The 20,753-nt window shown below is 51.6% G+C and overlaps 1 protein-coding gene and 1 long non-coding RNA gene across 2 annotated transcripts in view; both read right to left on the bottom strand.

Moving 5' to 3' along the window:
- Positions 1–673: 673 nt before the first annotated feature.
- On the bottom strand, positions 674–16,261 carry MSL1 (MSL complex subunit 1). The gene is made up of 8 exons (XM_006114275.3): positions 15,284–16,261; positions 11,447–11,670; positions 8,887–9,257; positions 6,180–6,244; positions 5,607–5,674; positions 4,504–4,628; positions 4,297–4,369; positions 674–3,430 (listed from the first exon to the last, which is right to left on the bottom strand). The coding sequence occupies exons 1-8, from the start codon at positions 15,929–15,931 to the stop codon at positions 3,340–3,342; spliced, it is 1,665 nt and encodes a 554-aa protein (XP_006114337.2). The 5' UTR covers positions 15,932–16,261; the 3' UTR covers positions 674–3,339.
- A 4,357-nt stretch (positions 16,262–20,618) lies between these two features.
- Positions 20,619–20,753, bottom strand: part of LOC142821001 (uncharacterized) — a 7,528-nt gene continuing 7,393 nt past the window's right edge. Inside the window, exon 3 of the long non-coding RNA XR_012898050.2 lies at positions 20,619–20,753. This exon is cut by the window's right edge and continues 247 nt beyond it. This is a non-coding gene — a long non-coding RNA (uncharacterized LOC142821001).

Raw genomic sequence — 20,753 nt, 5'->3', positions numbered from 1 at the left:
AGCTCCCGAGGTACGCCCTTCTCTCAACTGTTATCTATGAGCAGCAGTGACTTTTCCTTTTCATCCACCCACTTGCTTAAAGATTTGTAAAGAAAGCAACAAAAAAAATGAACTAGGAGCAAGCACCTTCGTGTGGCTCCAGCATTATTGCTCCCTACAGAATTTATTAAGCAAGCATTTGGCAACAGGCCTTCAGCACTTGCCGCACACTGACCCAGACCCAGGAACGATCTGCACTGACGTTTTTAAAAGCCAAAACAGACTCTCTGAGAAGCCTTTCAGAGCAAATTGGAGTCAGAAAAACAGTCTTGGGAAATATTAAGTGTTTCTTTAAAATACATTTGAATAGTGGCTCCCACATATTTAGCTATGGAATTGAGTTCTGGCTGGTTAGGGTTTCAGCTATTCAGACTGAAGAACCTTAAAATGTAGTTTTGTTTTGGTTTTTTTGAGAGAGACAGACACAAGGCATTAAGGGTAGACTGTTCTTCCAGTTCAGAGTTCTAAGCAAGCTATGGCAGCTGGTTAAAAATTCTAACGCTGGTAACACCATTCCTATGGACAGCACCAAGCATGCAAGAGAGAAGCAAGCTATATTTTTATTGGCTGAGAGAACGTTTCTAAACAAGACATATGCAAAGGGTTTGAGACAAACATGACAACAACATGTACGTGGGTTTTTTTCTATTTTATTGTAAAAAAAAAAATCTCGATTTGTTTAAATTTTTTAAACATACAAGCAGAATTGTTTAATACTCCCCAGTAACACTGTTAATTCTAACAAACTGAAGCAGAAATTCAAAAAATTAACAGCCACAAGTTTATTTACAACTGAACGTTTTTTATAAGATATTTACAAGACGACCAATTTTACATTAGAAATGGTATCAAAAGTATGCATTACAGACAACTAGGTGTCAAATGGCCATAAAACAAGGCTGAAGAATACAGACAAGCTTTTAATTGTATTTAAGATTTTTTTTTTTTTACACTAGCTTAAACTTGGTTAAAGAAAGCAAGGTTTTAAACCAAAGAACGGTTCTAATAGGGAATTGCAGGGCCTTCCATTGCAGATTGAGTTTCACAGTGTTGCACCCCATATTGGGAGAAATAAGACTTTTTCCCATGCCAACACTCACTGAAAATTTAACTTGGTACTTTCCCTCCAACCTACTCCCTGCCCACACACCCCATCTGTAGCTAACGACTGCTGGATAGATATCTATGAAAGATCATTTTTATAAAACATGGCTGCCTGTCTGGAGTTTAAAAACCAGGTGTGCCCTGGGAAATCAGGACCACTGGGACTTTAGTCTGAGGTCAAGCAGCTACCAGCAGATACCTCTCAGAGCTAGCTGTCACTGGGACGTAAGTGTTCTGACCCCTGAAAAGCCACGAATGCAGGGTATAACCAGAATGCAAAACCCACCTGATGCAGACCTGAAAGAGACAACATCAAGGAAAGAAAACAAGGCTCAAGCTTAATATTTGCCCATTTAACATGTTGGCTCCTAATTGCACAGAAATCCATTAAGAACACACGCTATCATGCGAAAGCAGGACACTCAAGAACAGCCTTATTTAAAAAAAAAAAAAAAAAAGCGCAGTGCATAGCCCTAATGTTTCAGGCTATGTGGTACCAGGGTCCATGTCTCAAAAGATTTGCCCCTTTCATGTAGATTTCAGACCGTCTTTCAAACACCATTCCTACAGGAACCCTAGCACGGCCCACTGCCGTGTTGTAAGAATCAACCTCTCTCCCAAATTGCATAAGAATACATCCCAGTTCACAGGGAAAAGGAGGGAAAAAAACGCCACATTTTGTATTTGTGCATTACTATTTATAGCCATTTGAACCAAAGCAGGGAGAGAAGATTGCTGGCCTTAGACAACACTAACAACTCCAAAGGAACAATCAGAATGGAACATTTCTTCCCTGGCCCACGAACATTTTCAGAAATGACGTTAGCTCCTCCCCCAGCCGCACACATGTCAGAGGTAGGACAAGAACGGTGGAGCAATCTGACAAGCAAGCCTTGTGCACGAGAGTAACAGGCATGCTCTCTGTAGCGGCCAAACATTCCCCGGCCACCTGCCTTGACTCCATTCTGCTGTTAAGTCTGAAAGGTGATGGAGAATCCTGCCCCAGAGCATTTGGTATCACCACTAGTGTAGAACAACAATGAAGGCTCATTTCGTAAAGGAAGCAAATTACTAGAGCTAAAGCATAGGGACCACTCTAATTTTCTCTAGCCAATCCAAGCGTCTGACAAGATACGCGAGTTGCCAGCCACTGCTGTCCTTAAAACACTGAAAGGAAAACAAATCACCATTGTGCGTCTCGAATTCTGTTTTCACCATCAAAAACGTTTCCCACCCCCTATAGCCAGTCGGTCTAGAACCCGGCAGAGCAGCTGGCAAATAGGCTCATCTGGAGAAGTGTTTACGCACTGGCCATGGCGCAAGGAGAGTCTCGCTACAGAAAAGTGCAGAGAGTTGATTTCTGACCCAGGTTAACTAACCAGGTGTGTCTCATGGCAACAATGGGATGCAGCGTTCACTCCAGTCATGCTTGGCGAGACACAGCACATTCAGAACCCTCTGCCAGCCTCTCTCAGGGAAGTGGGTATTCATAAAGTTAGGTTCACTCATTTATTTAAAACCAAATCACCTATCTAGCACAACACAGGCACCGTACTGGCAGCCTGACCTGCCAGGCAAGAGGAAATTGCAGCTGACTTTATACTCCTCGTAGGTAGGTTCTTTACACCACAGAACTTCAAAGTGACAGCGTGATAAGCTTGCCCGCTGGTCCCATCTGCAAGTTCTTGCCAGGCAAGGTTTGGCCTGCTGGTTTCCCTCGCTCGGAGCTCTCAGCTGCATGTCTGAGAAAATAAACGTCAGCTTCAGAAAAGTGATGCGCACCCTGTGCTGAGCCAACGCCCAGGCAGGCTCGCAGGCGGGACAGGTATCAAGGCAGGCCTGTTTTTAGGCTTCTCAACCGTCACAAGGCCTCTTATGAGCTGCAGTGGCCACAGCAGCTGATGAAGTTTAGGCAGACGGCCTGAGCTTCCAGCACTGCTGCTCCAGCATAAAGCTTGAGAACTTGATGGTAAGAAAAGCAGGAGGGGGGAGAAATAAATAAACCACAGTTAGTCAGCCAGGTAAAGAATTTTGTGACAAAAAAACCAGAATGATGGGAAAGATACAGAGGCGTGGAGAAAACCGTCAGGGAGTAAGAATGTCCATAAGGGTAAAGATTCACAGGACTGAATAAAACAGTTCCTCGCTGCCCGTTGCCAATGGCGCGCTACGCCCATCGCAACACTGCCCGAGCGGCTACTTTCTGCACGTTCGGTGAGGCGTCTGCTTCTTCTGCATCTCCAGCCGACAGCGGCTCCGTTCATCCAGCCACGGCAGCTCAAAGTTCCTGTCAAACGGACAAAAGGGCCTTAAGCCACAATGGAAACACCCCGTCCAGAATGGGAGGCTTGTTTCGAATGAAACCCGGTAGCTGAATTGCTGCTCGCAACCCCCAAATGGTATTAGATAATTAATTATAATTAGATTTTCCATCAGTCCATCTCCAAGCACCTCACAAAGGGAAGCCCAGAAAAGTACAGCAAGTTTCCCAACATCACCCTGTCCAGTGCGCTACACTCCAGGCCATGAGCCCTTTCCCGTGAGAGAAGGGTGCAAATCTCACAGGACTAGCCTGTTGCATGCTGAACCCACTAGGCCCCATGACCAAAGCGGCTGCCTTGCTATTGCTAGTCCATACAGATGTACTGCAGCCAGCCACGGCAGTCCTTTTCCCCTGTGGTGTTTGATTCTGCACTGTTGATTATGAAACATCAGAGCAGTTTTGTAGCTCTCAGGTGAAAGGGCCTGGGAACCTGAGCATCTATATCTACAAGATTTCCTTCCGGCCCTCGCCTCCAGCACGCATATCTACCCTCCTTCTGCATAGAGTGGGAACTGACAGCGTCTTCCATGTTTAATGGTGCTCTAGGCCAGCCACTGGGGGGGAAGAGTCATGGGGCGGGGGAAGAGAATGACAAACTTTTACGTGGAGGTGCGAGTTCTGTGCTGACATGGCCACATCCGTAGCATGCTGCTACAGGTGGTTAGCCACTGAGGTATCACTCCACCTAAGCTGATTACACATCCAAATCAGTAACACTCAGCTAGTGAACAAGTTTCAGGGCTCTTGTACGTGCCACTTCCAAAAGCAGGATGCGGCTGCCTTTGAGGATTCAGGGCCTTGTCTGAAATTCACAAGCAAGAAATACTTACTGTGGGGTTAGTTTTGGTAATGGTCGGCCAAATGCTACAACTGGCAAGTAGGGGGTAATCAGCAAGCTTTCAACTAGCAAGAGAAAAGACACAAAGGAAGAACGTTAGGGAGCTGCACCAGTTATTTGTATGCATGGCTAGGTTATAGTTACAGAATGGCTGATTTAGAGCAACTGCTCCCCCCCACACCTGTCCGACAAAACTCACCATCATCTGGCTCAGGGAAAAATGAGGTAACTTCAGGCTCAGATTCCTGGATTCCTTTCTTTTTATACATTCTGAGCTGCAGTCGCTGTAGAATTCTTTGTTCCCTGATCCTCTGAATATCCCACCTGGAAAACAAGCCGAGACAGTTAAAAATCCGTATTTGGTAAACAATTCTAGGTACTTCTACATGGCCAGCCATCCGTGGTGCTCAGAGGACTTCAACTAACTTTCAATAAGCGAGCCTTGTGATTAGGTATCAGCTCCATCAGTAGCCACCCTCTCTATTCTAGAGGTGAGATAATGGAGAGCGCACGCACACACGCACGCACTTCTCTTCTCTTCTCAGATCCATGCAGGAGACCTTTTGACATAGATGCTGGTGCATGAACAGGGAATGGCCATGATGACTTCTGTGCACAGTACAGGGAAGAATCAATATACTGGCAGGGGGATACTTAGATGACCTAATAGGTCTAGCTCACCCCACTATCCATGATCCTCCATTGCTTAGGGTTGTCATTACAAACACACAGAGAGTTCACAGATGAAAAGGCCAGGAGGTGCTGGAGTATTTCACGCAGCAATTCCTGCATTAAGCTCAATAACAGCAGCCTCTTTGAGAAAGACACCCCGCCTTGATGTAAAGTGTTGGAGAATTCACCAACATCCCCTGGAAAGTTTCTCTGAAAAACCTGCAGCTCGTTCCCAATTTAAATTTTGTTCCTAACTTCAAATTCCAAGCACTGGATCCCAATTCTGCCTCTGTCCCCTAGATTACAAGCCCCTCTGACATCAGGGGGAGCATGGAGACCATGTTCAACCCTCATCTCTCAACTATCTCTTTGATAAGCTCAACAGACCAAACGTCACAAGTCTCTCAATTGTAGGTTCATTCTTGGGCTCTTCCCTGAACAGGTGACTGAACTGAACAGAGAAGGCAGGGCATGTAAAATAAGACACACACCCCAAGAATTAGGACAAAAAGCTGCATAAACTTCTAATACCAGGCCTCCTGCCTCTTCTCTTGCGGAAGCACATCTGAGTCCAGCTCATTTTTAGAGCCGCTTTCGTGATATTCAGGCTGAGAGAACGTTTGCTGTTACCTTTTCCTTCTCTTCTCATCCAGCTCCAGCTTCGCGTGCCTTTTGGCAAATACGCTGTCGTCTAGATTCTGGGAAGATAAGAGCAGAAGTTAGCCCTCTGCTCCCCACAGCTGGGCACGTTTGTGCCCTCAGCACTGCAGGGAAGGGTCGCAGAGTGTAAGGAATTGTAACAAACATCCAGAGGAAGATACAAAATCCACCTCTAGGTTCTCTGGTGGAGTCAATGCGTCACCTCTCTAGAGCCACATCCCGTTGTAAGGCTACAGCAATTAAACTACAGCAAAGTTTAACAATCGTCAAGAGTTTCCAAAGCTTTAACGATATTTAATAATCGGGTAGGCAAGGACTGCTCATGCCAATGGAAAAGATTCTTGGCCCAGCAACGAAAACTATTGATCAAACCATAATAACGGCCCCACAGATGCATGCTGGAAGTTCAAGCTTTAAAACACACCACTGTGTCAATGGTAAAAACGGGTATTTTTGTTACATCTGCACACTGTCCACACGCAGGCCCACAGTGGTTTGTTCTCCATAGTCTCCTTCCCCAAAGCCACTGATTGGACCATGTACCTCCAAGAGGTCTGAAGGGCTGGAGTCTCTCAGGGGCTCTACGACATGGTCCCTCCAAGAAGGAACTGTGGAAAGAAACAGAGTTAACACTTGCCACAAGGGACCATCCATTCCAACCTGACGTGTATCACAGGCCACAGAATTTCACCTAGATCTCACATTCTCCCAGAGCTGGGAACAGAACCCAGAGTCCTGACTCCCAGCACTTTGCTGTAGCCACTAGAAAAACATGGCTCTTTGTTTTGCACAGATGCAGCGCTACAAAAAGAGCAACTCACCATCAGCCAACCTACTAAAAATGGCAACTCTGCTTCGCCACTGCAAGGAAACATTTCATTAAAAGAAATCTTAGCCTGTAACGTACTCATCATTTGTAAATGTGATTTATGCAGCCCTCTCTGGGCATAACATGTCAGACCCCAGCGATCAAGGATTTGGAAACAGTTCACGTTTAAGGGAAAACCAAACTACTGTATTAAAAGTCGGAATTGTTTTGGTACAACAAACATGCTTAGACTGGAGTTGCAAACACAATTTAGTACCAAGTCTGTTCCTCTTTTACATGTGAGCCCCCAAGCATCATAAATACGGAAGGTGAGAAAAACCAGAACAGCACTTGTTTGAAAGCGGTCACTGTTTAACAGGATCAGAGAGGAGCCGTGTTTAGAGGAGACAGGAATTGAGGCTGTGTGCTCAGTGGGCCTCACTCTAGCCCTCCATGTCAGGCAATGCACGTTTATTAGGGTTTGTGTTTTTCACATCCAAGCACGAAACCAGGCCATTGTTCATGGAGACCCCCTCCCCTTCTCTTTACATAGCAGACTTATCTGACCATCCAAGCAGCTTGTTGTTTGCTAGGGAGCCGTGACACCTGGACGCGGAAATCGGCAGGTAAGAAAGAAAATGGGGCAAGTGGATTTTCAGTTTGTTTGCTGGAAGCATATTTACGCCGTGACCCATTCCAAGCCTGATGCAGAATCAGGAACCAGCCCTGCCCAAGACACACCCCCACAATCTTTGCCGCTTTGCCAGGAGACCATTAAAACAGACCTCCACCTTGGGATCATGTAGTATTTGCAAAAACTAACCCAGTCTTTGGCTGCAAGACACTCAACAAGATTTAGAGGCAGGAGATCTGTAAGGAGAAGGGATTAGTCGGAGGCCTACAAATCCCCTACGTTGTCCAGATTTACACAAGCTGCGTGATTCTGCTGAGAAGTCACATCAGTGACAAGCCACACCATCACGGCACAGCCAAGAGAGAACTTCTCAGCAACGAGCAGCAAGCTGCTCCCAACTTCACTGAAATGGGACCGGAAGCTGGCATGACACAGAGGGTTAGAAGGCAGCCCCACGAGCTGGCTTGGTTCAAAATCAACTCTGCCTTGTAGGTCAGCACACAATAGTCCTGGGACTGCCTCGGCACAGGGCGCGTTCAAAGCATGGATGGTCAACTTGTGCTGTGTGACATCTGTGCACTGAAAGGAGTCCCTGCAGACACCAGCTAGTGAGACGTGATCTGGTTACTTCTTGGTTCAGAACAGAGAAGTTGCTGGTGCACTTGGCAAGCAACTACTGCCCGTGCCAACCGCAGACTAGACTCCTGGTTTGCTCTCTAATCCAGCTTGTGCGACTGTCTGGTTCAGCACTGGCCAACTGACCCACCAGCAGGCAGGAGACAGGTTCCTGAACCGTTACCAAGGAGACGAGATCTGAAGTGATGGGAGGGCAGAGAGGCACACGGTGCATGTGTGTATGGGGGGGGGGGGGGTGACAGGGTCAAGGCAGAATACCTTAGAAAACTCCCCCCACCCACATCATGGGACAAGAGCAGATGCCCACTCACAAACATTGCCAATCCATGCACCTCACTGGGCCAAGAGCAAAGCAGGCTGGGACGGTGTTGAGCAGGGGCACATGGGAGTTCACCTTACACTCCTAACTGGCTTCTGGACCAGGGATCATGTGGCGGATTCCTTCCGCCCGTCAGGCCCTGAAGAGGCAGTAACCGGATGTGTTGATTGACAGCGTGGCCTGGTGTGTGCTAGTGAAGGAAAACAGGCATTCACCTTGCCCCTGGCAGCCAGAGGCGTTGTTTGCACTCGCCATTCCTCCCAAAAGCCTCCTACCACATTCAGTGCCAGTGGCGTGAGCCCTAATGCAAACCAAGGCTCGGACCGCTGCCATTGCATTGGTCTACGCTGCTCAGAGCAGGCCTTGAAGACATGACAATTAAGATGCCAGCAGTGATCAATTCCTTACGCCCACCAGCATTCCTGCTGTAGCTTTCACCACTGGAGCCGGACACGTGGGGGAAGCTTTTTAGGAAGAAATCCCAGTACAGACAAGGCCAGAGCAAGCCCCCTTTACATAATTGTGACATTCCAGGTCTCCAAGCTGAAACAGTGTTTTTTTTTTTTTTTTTAACAAAACCAGGGGCAACCCACATCCCGAGATACACTTTGCCTTCACAGGATCATGTAAGTGCTATGAAAACCTCTGTCTTTGTGGCTTTAGATCTCCTTCCACAGCTGCTAGCAGACACCTCCAGCAAGCAGGGAACGATAGCGCACTGCTTCCTGGCCATTCCACCTATTTCCATGTTTGCTGAGCATCTGTCCAGTAGGAGGGTTACACTTCAAGTGGCGAGAACGTGGGTCAGCCTGACCCCTACCCAGCTACAAGCGAGTTTGTTTTAATCCCTTACTTGCTACAGTCTCCTCCTTCTTTGGAGAGGGCTCTCGTAACGGCAACGGGGATGGGGGAGGTTGATGCCAACGACACAAGTACATTTCGGTGGTTGAAAGGTACGGCAGGTCTTCCGTCTCGCTGGGGAATCTTTTATCACTGGGGCTTTTCAAGGGGGTGGATGGTTTTAAGGGAGTGTCCACTAGCGATCTGGCTTTTTCTGGAGTCTCTTGACTCCTCAGTTCACGTTTGCAAACAGTTTCCGATAAAGAGCTACTTGGCTCCTCTTTCAGTGGAGAGTGCTTCAGAGTTTTACTCTTGACTTTTGAAAATTCAGACACCAGCTTTTTAACGGGCGTTTTCCTCTCTGCGCTTCCAAACGCCGACTTCCTGTTAGAGAAGGGAGAGAGTTTAGCAGTGTATTCGGCTAGCCTACCGCAAGAGCAGCCTACTCCTTTCCCCAGCCTCTGTGTTTTTACGCTGCGTGCCATAAAGCGAATGCCAGTTGTCCCATGGTCATATAATTAACATTGGAGTTGTCTAAACATATGGCCCTTTGCAGAGATCAGGCAGCCCAGTTTGTAAGAGGGGCGACCAAAGGGTGGGGAGTTTTATTTCCAGAAGACTAGTGTATTGTGCTCCCTGGGGCTTCTGCTTTCACTCTGGCATGGCAGAGCTTGCTACACAAGCTGGGATCTTCCAACCATAGCCCTTTATAGAGTGCGATGCAATAAAGCAACCCAGATTCCAGAGACATGGGTAACTGGGAAAGATCTGCAATAATGACTGCTATCAACACGCTGCCCGACACGGATTCAAGGGACATGCCCAACTTGTGAGCAGGTCACTGATCCATTTGAGACAGCACCCCTAAAAAAAAAAAAAAAAAATGTCCTAAAAAATAAGGGGGTGGGGCAATTCCCAAGCCCCTTGATAATTAGAAGGATTTTTTATGGACCCTTCAACAACGAACACATGCCTTCTCCCCACACACACCTGCCTGCGCCAGCCTTAATTTCAAGCTCTCTCACGAGACCTGGGGAACAGCAACAGGAGTGATGAGACACTGTGGTCTAGTGCCTATTCCAGGCTCTGAAATGCTGTGCAACCTTGGGCAAATCACTTAACCTCTGTGCCTCAATTCCCCCTTAGGCACTAAAATACTGTGGTGATGATCAGTCCAAAAATGAACACATACTACATTTGCACAGACTCATATTTAAACTCAGAGGGGTAGCCATGTTAGCCTGTAACTTTAAAAACAAGGAGTGGGGCACCTTACAGACTAACAATTTTATATACCATAAAATCTCAAGTATAATGCGCACTTTTCCCCCGTTTTTTTTTTAGCATCAAAGGCAGGGTGCGCATTATCTATAGGTTTTTTTTTTTTTTTTAGTTTTAAACTCACCCTCGGTAGGCACGAGCTGGGCCGGGAGGCAGGGGGGGGGTGCGGCACCGGCTGGTGCGAGCTCAGTTTGTGTTTGCAGTTATGAGGAGCTTCCTAATATGACTTTGTAGATTTGTTGTGCTTTGGAGTTGCTTATATGGTGTTAGAAGAATTAGCAGGAGGAATACGGGGGCAAATAGGATACCGTAAAATCTTTAGTATAATGGGGGTGTGCATTGTAGATAAGAGTTTAGTTCATTCAAGAATTCTGACGTTTAAAAGGCAGGTGTGCATTATATATAGGTGTGCATTATACTCGAGATTTTACGGTATTAGTATCATGAGCTCTGGTGGGCACAGTCCACTTCACTGGATGGGTGTGAAACAGGTGAAATAGCCCATTAAGAACATAAACTATCCTGTCAAATGCACAGAGTTAACAAGTTGGGAAAGGGGAGAACAAGAAGCATTACTTAGCAGTAGATAGGTTTTAGAAAGGGGGAAAAAGACACAGATTTTTGTGGTTCCAGTAGAAGGGCGTTTTGGGGGACACAAATGAGAAGCAAGAAGTGACTCAAAAAATTCTTGTCACGCAAAGTTACAAACCTCTTGGATTAAAAAAATAAATAAATGGGGCAACCCACTTGGTAAAGAAGGCAACTCACTGTCTGCCATATCCTCTGGATGGAAGAATGCCTTTTATTTCAAGCTAACTTTACTCAGACAACACAGAGTAGCAAACCCACAAGCAGGCTGTGTTAAGTTATCCCCGAATATCTTATGAATTTGAGGCACATTCTTTGTTCTGCATTTAATAAGAACGGGACTTGATGCTTGGTATTTGAACATGTATGTTGTTAACACCTCCCTCTTATCTAGCACTTCTCAGCAATAGATCTCGCAGCACATGACAAAGGAGGTTGGGATCGTTATTCCCCATTCTACAGATGGGGAAACTGAGGCACCAAGCGGGGACACTTGACTCAACGAGGCAGGTGTCTCATTTGTCAGGCTTCTTAGTATCTGCCAGTCAAAAAGTTAAATGAAACGCTGGAGTTAGTGGGGGAGAAACAGTATTAAAGTTGTTAGCTATGATGATCTTTTATACACGTCACGTGACTGACAGCCAATGCGGATATACACACACACAGGCCCCATTGAAAAATAAGGCTGTGAAGAGGTTCTGTACCTTTTATGTCCCTTTCCATTTCTTCCATACGAGAAGTGTTTTGGAGGCAAGGGCTGGGAAGCCTCCAAGAGATCCTGCTGGCATTCAATTTGTAGTTTCTCAGAGGCTTCTGATTCAGCCTTCTCGTCTGTTTCATAACCTTGAAAAATCCTGTGTTTCTCTCTCTCGTTATCCTTCTTCACCAGCTGCATCCTCCTTTCCATGCGCTCAATCCGAGCTAGGAGCTGAGAGAGGGATGAAGGCCGACACTTAGGGTTTAGCTGGCATGCTTTCATCAGAGAAGAATGACACAAATAGAGACATCCCAACTTATTTCCCTCACACCACACCTGGCCTGGTATTTCCGCCTTGCAGCCCGCCACCTCTGAGCCCTAGTTACAATCTTTATTCAAATTTAACATAACAAGACATCACAGGGAAGAAGAAATCACAGACACTCTTAATTTCAGGCTGTACCCCTGTGGTTTTCTCAACACAGGTTTCAGGGAAGATGACCAGTATGACCCTCCACTCTAGACGCTGCGAAGATGGGTGGGGAGTGAGGAATGAGAAATGTTCCCTGTAATAAAGTTGGAAATCCAGAGGCTACTGCACCCCTCACTTTAGAGTGAAAGTTACCGCCTCAGGTTGATTTCCTATTTCAGACTCACTAAGGCAGGGTACAATTTGGTTTATAGAATTCAACTCCCCTCCCAAAATTACAGAGAGAAGTCAGGGGACAGTCGACATGGGGAAAAGTGCCAAAGAAACAGTGTTCTAATAATTGACACCTTTACAAATAGAAAGCGTTTAGGAGAATAATTTTCAGAAGCCCTCCCCCCAAGTAATTCTACAGCAGGGGTGGGGAACCTTCTGTCAGGGGCCACTGACCCAAAAAAAAAAAAAAAAAAAAAAAAAAGTCAGCTGGGGGCCACACACAAGAAAAGGAACCTCACTCAACTCACCTGCAGTGGGAATGGGCTCAGGGTATCAGCGCTCACGCTCTAACCCCACACAGGGGCACCGAGGCTCGGAGTTTCCGGTCTATGGTACAGAGATTTGCTATGGGCTGGATCACACAAAGCAGGGGACCAGATCTAACCCACGGCCTGAAGGTTCTCCAGCCCTGCTCTAGAGCCTTAAGCCTATTATTTTCAATTGGAACTGGGCACGTTTGAAATGTTTACCCTTTCTGTTTACCCACAAGAGATCTGGACATCACTCTTCCAAAACAACCACATTTTTGCCTTCAAAACTACATGAAATATTCACTTGTAGTTTGACTTACTGCTTCCTCTCCTTTCCCAACCATCACCAATTTGAAGACCCAAGAAAGGAACAAACGTCTACGAGGCGTTCCAATGACAGAAACGGCACCGTTTTAGATGCTCTCAAGTTTTGTGCATCACCTCCAAATTCAGCTAGGCCATGTCATTTGTAATGGGGTACAAAGTGAATGGTTAACCAGCAGGGGCTGAAACAGCCCCCTCCCCGCCCCCATTTAACTGGTTAAACATATTGTTTGACCAGTTAACTGATTAAACGGAATTTTACAGTCCTAGTACAAAGAACATCAATTTAAAATAAATTTTAAAAATAAAATAAAAGGTCCTGATTAAAAGATAGTAGGGATTTATAAATTCAGACAGATCTATGTTTGCAAATGCAGTGCATTGCATAGATCTGCTTCTTCACCTAGGTGCATTAAATGACAAACCCATAAGCAGTATCAAATCAAGGAGATGGGGGGGGGGGGGGGAGACACGAAAATGCCACATAGCTTTAACCTTCACATAGCTCCACAGAATTTAACCATATGGACTCAATGCACCAAGAAAATTAATTTAAAGCTTCTCCTCCTTCAAGTTTTCATCAGCTGCATTGCAATACAGGAAACAAATCCTGGCCTATCCTTAGTTCACTCCCTGCTTTGGCTAGATACTGCAGGTAGGGGACACAGACTCTGGAATCAATTCGATATTTGCCAACAGCAGGAAGGACCAGTATGTGTTTGACTCACAGACATACCACACATGACTGGTGTGTATTTCCGTGATTTTTTTTTAAACCCTCACAAAAGAATCCCACGTGTCAAAACTCCCATCACCCCCTTTGACTGCAATACAGCAGCTGCTGCCTCCATGTTGGTTAACTTCACTCAGCTCAACACCATGTTTTGACAGTGCCTTGCACCTCAGATCCCAACCCACCTTGCAGGCAGCATATGCTAGTAAAATGCTGCCTGCTGGCTCCTGTCATTGCTTTGGAAAGCAAAGGAAACTAACCCTCCACTCATCAGCTGTGCAACCACTTGAAGATTTTCACAAAAAACCACACACACACACACACACACACACACCCCACACACACCCCCGCCTGGGGGAGAGGGGCAATTATAGGCACGGGGAGAATTAATGCAGGCTGTGGAGAAGCCAGGGAATGAAGGACGATTCCTGGACCTGCACTGAGAAATCTCAACTAAATGGGATGGCTGTAAGCAGGAGTTATTTAAAACAAATATTCATTTGGTTCTGATCTGCTGGGTCTTTCCAAATCTGTATCCCCCGGACCTCTATGAATGTTTCCAAGGTATATGGGGGGGGGGCACCACTGCTTCACTGTGAACCTTCCCTCACCCGCATGCCTCTGAGCAAGGAGCAAGCTCTGCAGTAGTGCAGCTCTGCAAGGAAAGCCTGGCCTACTGTCAGCAAAGCGGGCCAACAGTGTCCTAGTCTGGACGCTGGCCAAGTTGTTGTTTCTGTGCAGTGCCACAGTACGTGTGAAACATTTGGAGGAGGAGGAGGAGGAACTGATGCTGGTCTCATTATAGCAAAAGGGGGTGGGGAGTAGGAGGCTCCCTGGAGAGGAGCAAAGAGGAGGGAAAGAATTTGCTCTGGGAAGGGGGGAGTGTGTTATCCATTTGTAGTAATTAAACGGCAGTAGTTAAAGGGCCCGCTGTGCCCGCCTGCCCTGCCACCCAGATGGCTCCTACTACCTCCATCCTCCTCCCAAGCCAGGCCCCTTTAATTTAACCCTTCACACACCACATGGCTCCAGCCTTAACCAAATCATAAGCCCTGGCTGGCTCCTTTAAATTAACCCTTCCCTTGCCGGGGCTTGTTCTAATCTCAGTCCTACGGCAACTGGGCTGGCCCATTAACCCTTCCCCTGTCCCTCTGCCCTTGCTCACAGTGCCACCGGCCCAGGAACCCTGGGGTTACCGGCCCCTCCCCCACCCATTGACAGTTCCTAGCAGCTTTCCTCCCCCCCCCCCCCCACTGCCCATTAACTCCTGGAGTGCCAGGTCCCTCCCCTTCGCCCACTGACCCCAGGTCTCCTGCCCCGCCCTTTGCCATTAACCCCTTCCTTACTGAGCTCTTGCCCATTAACCCCCTGCCTCCTGGCCCCCCCCTTCCCATTAACCCCCTGCCTCCTGGGCCCCACCTTGCCCATTTAACCCTTTCGTTACAAGGCTCCTCTTAACCAGTAACCCCTGGGGTGCCGGGTCCCTCCCACCCTGGCCCATTAACCCCCTGCCTCCTGGCCCCCCCTTTCCCATTAACCCCCTGCCTCCTGGGCCCCACCTTGCCCATTAACCCCTTGCCTCCTGGGCCCCACCTTGCCCATTAACCCCTTGCCTCCTGGGCCCCACCTTGCCCATTAACCCCTTGCCTCCTGGGCCCCACCTTGCCCATTAACCCCTTGCCTCCCGGGCCCCCCCTTGCCCATTAACCCTTTCGTTACAAGGCTCCTCTTAACCAGTAACCCCTGGGGTGCCGGGTCCCTCCCACCCTGGCCCATTAACCCCTGGGCTGCTGCTGCTGGGCCGCCCCCCTCCCCCGTTAACCCTTCGCGTACCGTGTCCCTCTCGGCCTTGAGCTCCTCGATCTCCTTCTCCTTGGCCTGCAGCTGCTGCTGCTGCTGCTCGATGAGGTCCAGCTGGAGCAGGAGGATCTGCTTGAGGCAGGCCGCCTGGTTCGAGGAGCCCCCGCCGGCCCCCATGGGGCTCCTCCGCACGCCGCTCTTCCACTTGCTCTCCGAGGCCGCGGCGGGAGCCGGCTCGCCGGTGGCCGGGGGCGGCGCGCTGGCCGCGGCCGGGCAGCCCTTGTCCTTCGCCGCCACCTGGGAGGCGGTGTGTCCGGGCAGCACCGCCTGGTACTTGGGCCTGCTGCTGGCATCCCCCACGCCGGCCTGCTTGGTGCTGGCCGGCGGGCAGGGCAGGGGCACCAGGCCGCCCCAGCTCTCCTCCTGCTGCCCGGGCGCCCCGGCCGCCGCCGGCACGCTGCTGCCCCCGCCGCCGCTGCCCCCGCCGCGGCCCTTGTGTCCCCCCAGCGGGGGCGGCTCCTTGGGCTTGCGGGGCGGCTGGCGGTGGAGCGGGGCGGCCTCCCCGTCCGGCTCCTCCTCCGGGCCCGGCTCCAGCGCCAGCCCCGGCCTCTCGTAGTCCAGCCTGTCCGCGTTGAGCGCCGTGGCCGCGGCCGCCTTGAAGACGGTGGATCTCATGGTCATGGCGCGGCCGCCGCGCCGCTCCCCGCCCGGGCCAGCTGCGGGACGAGGCCCCGGCCGCTACCGCCCGGCGCCATGGGCAGGCGGGGAGCCGGGGCGCGGGGCCGGGCGCAGGGCGCGGGCCATGCGGCGGGGCTAGCGGGCTGCCTGCGGCGGGCGCATCCCCGGCAGCGGAGGGGAGGGGCGGAGCGGGCCCCGTCGGGCGGGGGCGCCCCTGCGGCGGGTGGCGGCGGGGTCTGCCCGCGCCCTCCTCGGAGCCCCCGCTCCCTGCGAGGCGGGGCGGGGCGGAGCGCGGCTCCCCCGGCCCCTTTTAGGGGAAGCGAGATCCGCCCCCCCCCCCCCCCCCGGCTTCCCCAGACAACCCCCCCCGGGCTGGCTCCCCCCGGGGTCCCCTCGCCTCGAACCCCCCCCGGGCGCCCCTCCCCCTGCTGAGCTGCCCCCCCCCCCCGGAGACCCGCCCCCGGGCTGGCTCCCCCCGGGGTCCCCTCGCCTCGAACCCCCCCCGGGCGCCCCTCCCCCTGCTGAGCTGCCCCCCCCCCGGAGACCCGCCCCCGGGCTGGCTCCCCCCGGGGTCCCCTCGCCTCGAACCCCCCCCGGGCGCCCCTCCCCCTGCTGAGCTGCCCCCCCCCCCGGAGACCCGCCCCCGGGCTGGCTCCCCCCGGGGTCCCCTCGCCTCGCAAGCCCCCCCGCGGCTGGTTCCCCCCCCCCCCCGCCGATCCCCTCGCCTCGGAACCCCCCCCCCCCGGCGCCCCTCCCCCTGTTGAGCTGGCTCCCCCCCCGAGACCCCCCCGGGCTGGCTCCCCTCGGGCGCCCCCTGCCGGCGGGGCGGCCCCTCGCGGCCCGGTCTCAGCGGCCGCCCAGCGCCTCCATTTTCCCTCCGGCTCTCGGCGGCGCGCGGGGACGGGGTGGGGGAGGGGCGGGTGGCGCGCGCGGGGCGGCCGCGGCCTCGCTCCTGCTCCGGGCCCCGCTCGCGGCCCCGCCTCCCGCCCCGGCTCGCTCGGTGCCGCCGCTCGGGCCCCGCCGCCGCCGCTCGGTGCCTTTAAACCGGCCTCCCCCCCGCTTGGAGCTCGGCGCATGCGCCGGGGGGCGGGGGCAGGGGCAGGGGGCACGTGGGGCGGGGTGCACGGGGGGGCACAGGGGAGGGGGTTGCAAGGGCCGGCGGGGTGCGTGGGGGGATCCATGGGGGGGTTCGGGGAGGGGTTACAGGGGGTACGTGGGGAGCAGCAGGGGGCTGTAAGGAGAGGGGTAGTTGCAGAATGGATGGGGGAGGGCTGCAGGGTACATGGGGGGGACCTGGGAAGGTGGCTGTATGGGGAGGAGTAGGGGGTACATGGGGACACTTGGGGAGCAGGAGGGATGGGAATGGGTGTGGGGTACATGAGCGGCACAGGAGAAGGGGGTGGGATACACGGGGAGGGCTGCAGGGTACATGGGGGGGGACCTAGGAAGGGGGCTGTATGGGGAGGGGCAGGGGGTACATGGGGACACTTGGGGAGCAGGAGGGATGGGAATGGGTGTGGGGTACATGAGCAGCACAGGAGAAGGGGGTGGGATACACGGGGAGGGCTGCAGGGTACATGAGGGGTGACCTGGGAAGGGGGCTGTATAGGAAGGGGGTGGGATACACGGGGAGGGTTGCAGGGTACATGAGGGGGGACCTAGGAAGGTGGCTGTATGGGGAGGGGCAGGGGGTACATGGGGACACTTGGGGAGCAGGAGGGATGGGAATGGGTGTGGGGTACATGAGCAGCACAGGAGAAGGGGGTGGGATACACGGGGAGGGCTGCAGGGTACATGAGGGGTGACCTGGGAAGGGGCAGGTGGTACATGGGGAGCGGAAGGGACGTGGAGGGGTACAGGGGCCTGTATGGGAAGGGGGCGGGATACATGGGGAGGGGCAGGGGTACACAGCAGAGTGGGAAAGAGGTAGAAGATGCAGGAGAGGGGCAAGTGAGGGGTGGGGGTAAATGAGGGGAGGAGGCAAGTAAAGGAAGCCAGAGGCATGGAAAGGTAGGTGGGGAGGAGGGTTAAAGGAGCTAAGGGGTTGTCTGCGGATAGGACGGGGCAATCCCCTACTTGGGCTGTGCTTGTCTTGGGTCAGGTTACGGCCCCTTTCTTGGGGGTGGGTTAGCCCAGGGAGGCCAGGCGGTGAGGCCTGGTATCCTGGGTGCTGCCCCTATATGGAGGGGCAGAACTCTGTACCATGTGGGCAGAACACACTCTGCATTTCATTTCGGTCATGCAATCGGGGCCTGGCCAAATAAAACATTTTCCCTTTCCTGTGTTCCTGAGAAGTAGCCTGGCTAGCATTCGTGGTGCATGGTGACCCCAGCTTGGTCACAAGCTTGCCGTCAGTCCAGAACCCTTTGAGCATTAGGGGCCTTAGAAACAATAACCATTTCAGTTGCTCTGTGCTTTCAGACTAAAGGGATCCCTTTGCAGACCATAGCTGTATAGAACCATTGAAATGCAGCTGCCTTTGGGCAGATTCCAACTGGTATATGCCACAACCCTGGAGGAGCTGGGGAGAAATTTTGGCCAGGACTTATGGAGGGAAAACCCTCCTCTCGGGGAGGGTTCCACATGGGATCTTTAAGATCCAAGCTGTGCAAACGGATCTCGGATTTTATGGTCTCATGTTATTTTTGCCCTTAAAAGCTGTCCTGATCAGCAGAGCTAGCATGTTGGCTTTGAAAGCACAGAGCTGACACCAAACTTTATGGGACAGGCTGCATCCAATGCTACTCATTTTCTAGGGTAAAGTATTAGTTGAAACAACAGATAAAACATGCTTTTAGGGCAATGGCCTCTTTCAAAAGGGGAATGTGCCTTTGTGTATTCAAACTCTATAACATGAGACAGGTGAAGGCCCCAGAAGATGCAAGAGACAGAGGAGATGTGCAGAGGGGAACACACTTCTGTAGAGTGGGGTTTGGATTCTGGATCACGGGAGGAAATTGGTATGGTGGCCTATTCCGGGCAAGCCCTCTGCCCCCTCCCTCTTTTTTGCCGTACTGTAACAAGCGATGATCCTGTGGCACCTCAGATACCAAGGAAAATACATAGAAGCTTTTGTGGGCAAAACCACTTCATCAGATGAATTGGATCTGATTTGTCCAATGAGGTGGGTTTTGCCCACAAAAGCTCACGAGTCTATATATTTTGCTTGGGCTTTAAGGTGCCACGGGGCTGCTCGTTCTTAAAGTTACAGACTAACACTGCGACCCCTCTGCGATTTTGTAACAAGGGAGGATTGATTGGGATGAAGACACAATGGTTCATCAGTCTAGTCTAACTTCATCTTGGTCCCATGTAGGAATAACTAATGTGCAATGAAACGTTTATTAGCCGTGGATTGCAGTGTACTCTGTGGCAGGGGTGGGGAACCTAAGGCCCGGGGGCTGGATGTGGCCCTTGAGGCTCAGGGGTCACCCCCAGCATTGGGGAGCCTATGCTGGTGCAGAGCACACACCATCTAGTAGCCTGGGCCCCCCTATGCTCTGTGCAAGGGAAATGTGAGGTGTGTCTTCTTCTCAGGAGTCACGTCAGTGAAGGGTGGGGTTTTTGTGGCTTCTCACTTGTGAGGCCCCCCGACCCAAAAAAGGCCCCCCACCCCCACTCTGTGGCATAAGGGGAGCCTCCAAAATATTTGTGTTGGTGTAGAATAATCACAAGATGCTTTCCCACTGCACCACGTACAGCATAGCAGAACTGTCGCCAGCTGTTACATGATCAGAAAGCGCATGCTGTAAAAACCACAGGAACAGCAGCTGACGTAAAGGGTGGTGCATCTGTGTTTGGAGGATGCTGAGCTGGAGGTATTATGGCTGGGCAATCCAAAAATACCCCAACACCCAATGGTACTACATGTGTCTTCTGCTGGCACCTGTTCCTCCGGGGCAGAGCTGCTGTTCTGTTCCGTGAGCTCCTTGGCAGAGCGCCTCAGTGTGTTTTAAGGTTTTTTGAGGGAGTATAATTGTGAAATTGTCGCACATCGAGGATCATGGTGCATCTGGGCTGTAGTCAGATAACGTGAGGCCAGGGCCCAGCGATGAATTATTTCACACATGGGCATAATAGGTAGCACTGAAAACCAGGGACAGCTGAAAGCCCTGATCCTGCGGTTATGGCTGCTCTGCTACCTATGGGCCTCCATGCAGGCTTCCTTAGGGCCTCTTCTAGGACCCCATCAGAGGGGCTCCTAATTGGCCCAAAAGGTGGCAATACAAAGTGATCCGGTCCCCCGAGCTCGCCTGGATTGCTTTGATAACGAGGGGTCCCAGAGCACCAGCAATCCATAGCTCCGTGTTCACCCCTCACCAGAAATAATGACGACCCCAGGGTCCAATCCCACCTCATGGGAGAGGTCCCAGCTCCCTCTGATGGTCCCTTTTACTTTAATGGGGCTGGGGCTGGGCCGGGGCTCACTAAATGGAATAAAATTCCTGGTTTAAGTTCATAGTGTTGTCAGGTGGCAACTCAACCTTCTCCTCCCCCGCCACAGTCATCCGGGGGTACATTAGCACCACACTGGGGTGTCTGGATTCTTCCCCCACTTTGCTCTTGTTTGGTTGATTATTCTTCTTCTTCATCCCCTACACCCCCCCGAACCTCCCCCCCCCCCCCACACTCTCACACACGCCAAGTTCAGTCTAAGTTTCTTTATCTTACTGCTTTTCTGATACACTGACTACCTGGCAGGCCGTGAGCTCCTGACCCTGCCTGACCCCAGCCTTCCCCTCTGCTTTGGCTGCACTCTCTTCGGCTTTTTCCCCCTTTCCCTTCCCAGTCCAAACCATCAGCCCCCCAAATGCCACGGAACCGT

Source organism: Pelodiscus sinensis, chromosome 29, assembly GCF_052426305.1.
Source record: "Pelodiscus sinensis isolate ZL-2025 chromosome 29, ASM5242630v1, whole genome shotgun sequence".
Taxonomy (NCBI): domain Eukaryota; kingdom Metazoa; phylum Chordata; order Testudines; family Trionychidae; genus Pelodiscus; species Pelodiscus sinensis.
This window is presented reverse-complemented; position numbering and strand designations above follow the sequence as displayed.

Excerpts from the sequence above, each read along its gene's own strand:
- MSL1 (XM_006114275.3), bottom strand. The coding sequence starts at position 15,931 with ATGACCATGAGATCCACCGTCTTCAAGGCGGCCGCGGCCACGGCGCTC. Across the intron at positions 6,245-8,886 it reads GAAGGAGGAGACTGTAGCAA|TTCCTTCTTGGAGGGACCAT; the intron begins GTAAGGGATTAA and ends TTCTTTCCACAG. Across the intron at positions 3,431-4,296 it reads TTACCAAAACTAACCCCACA|GAACTTTGAGCTGCCGTGGC; the intron begins GTAAGTATTTCT and ends TCCGTTTGACAG.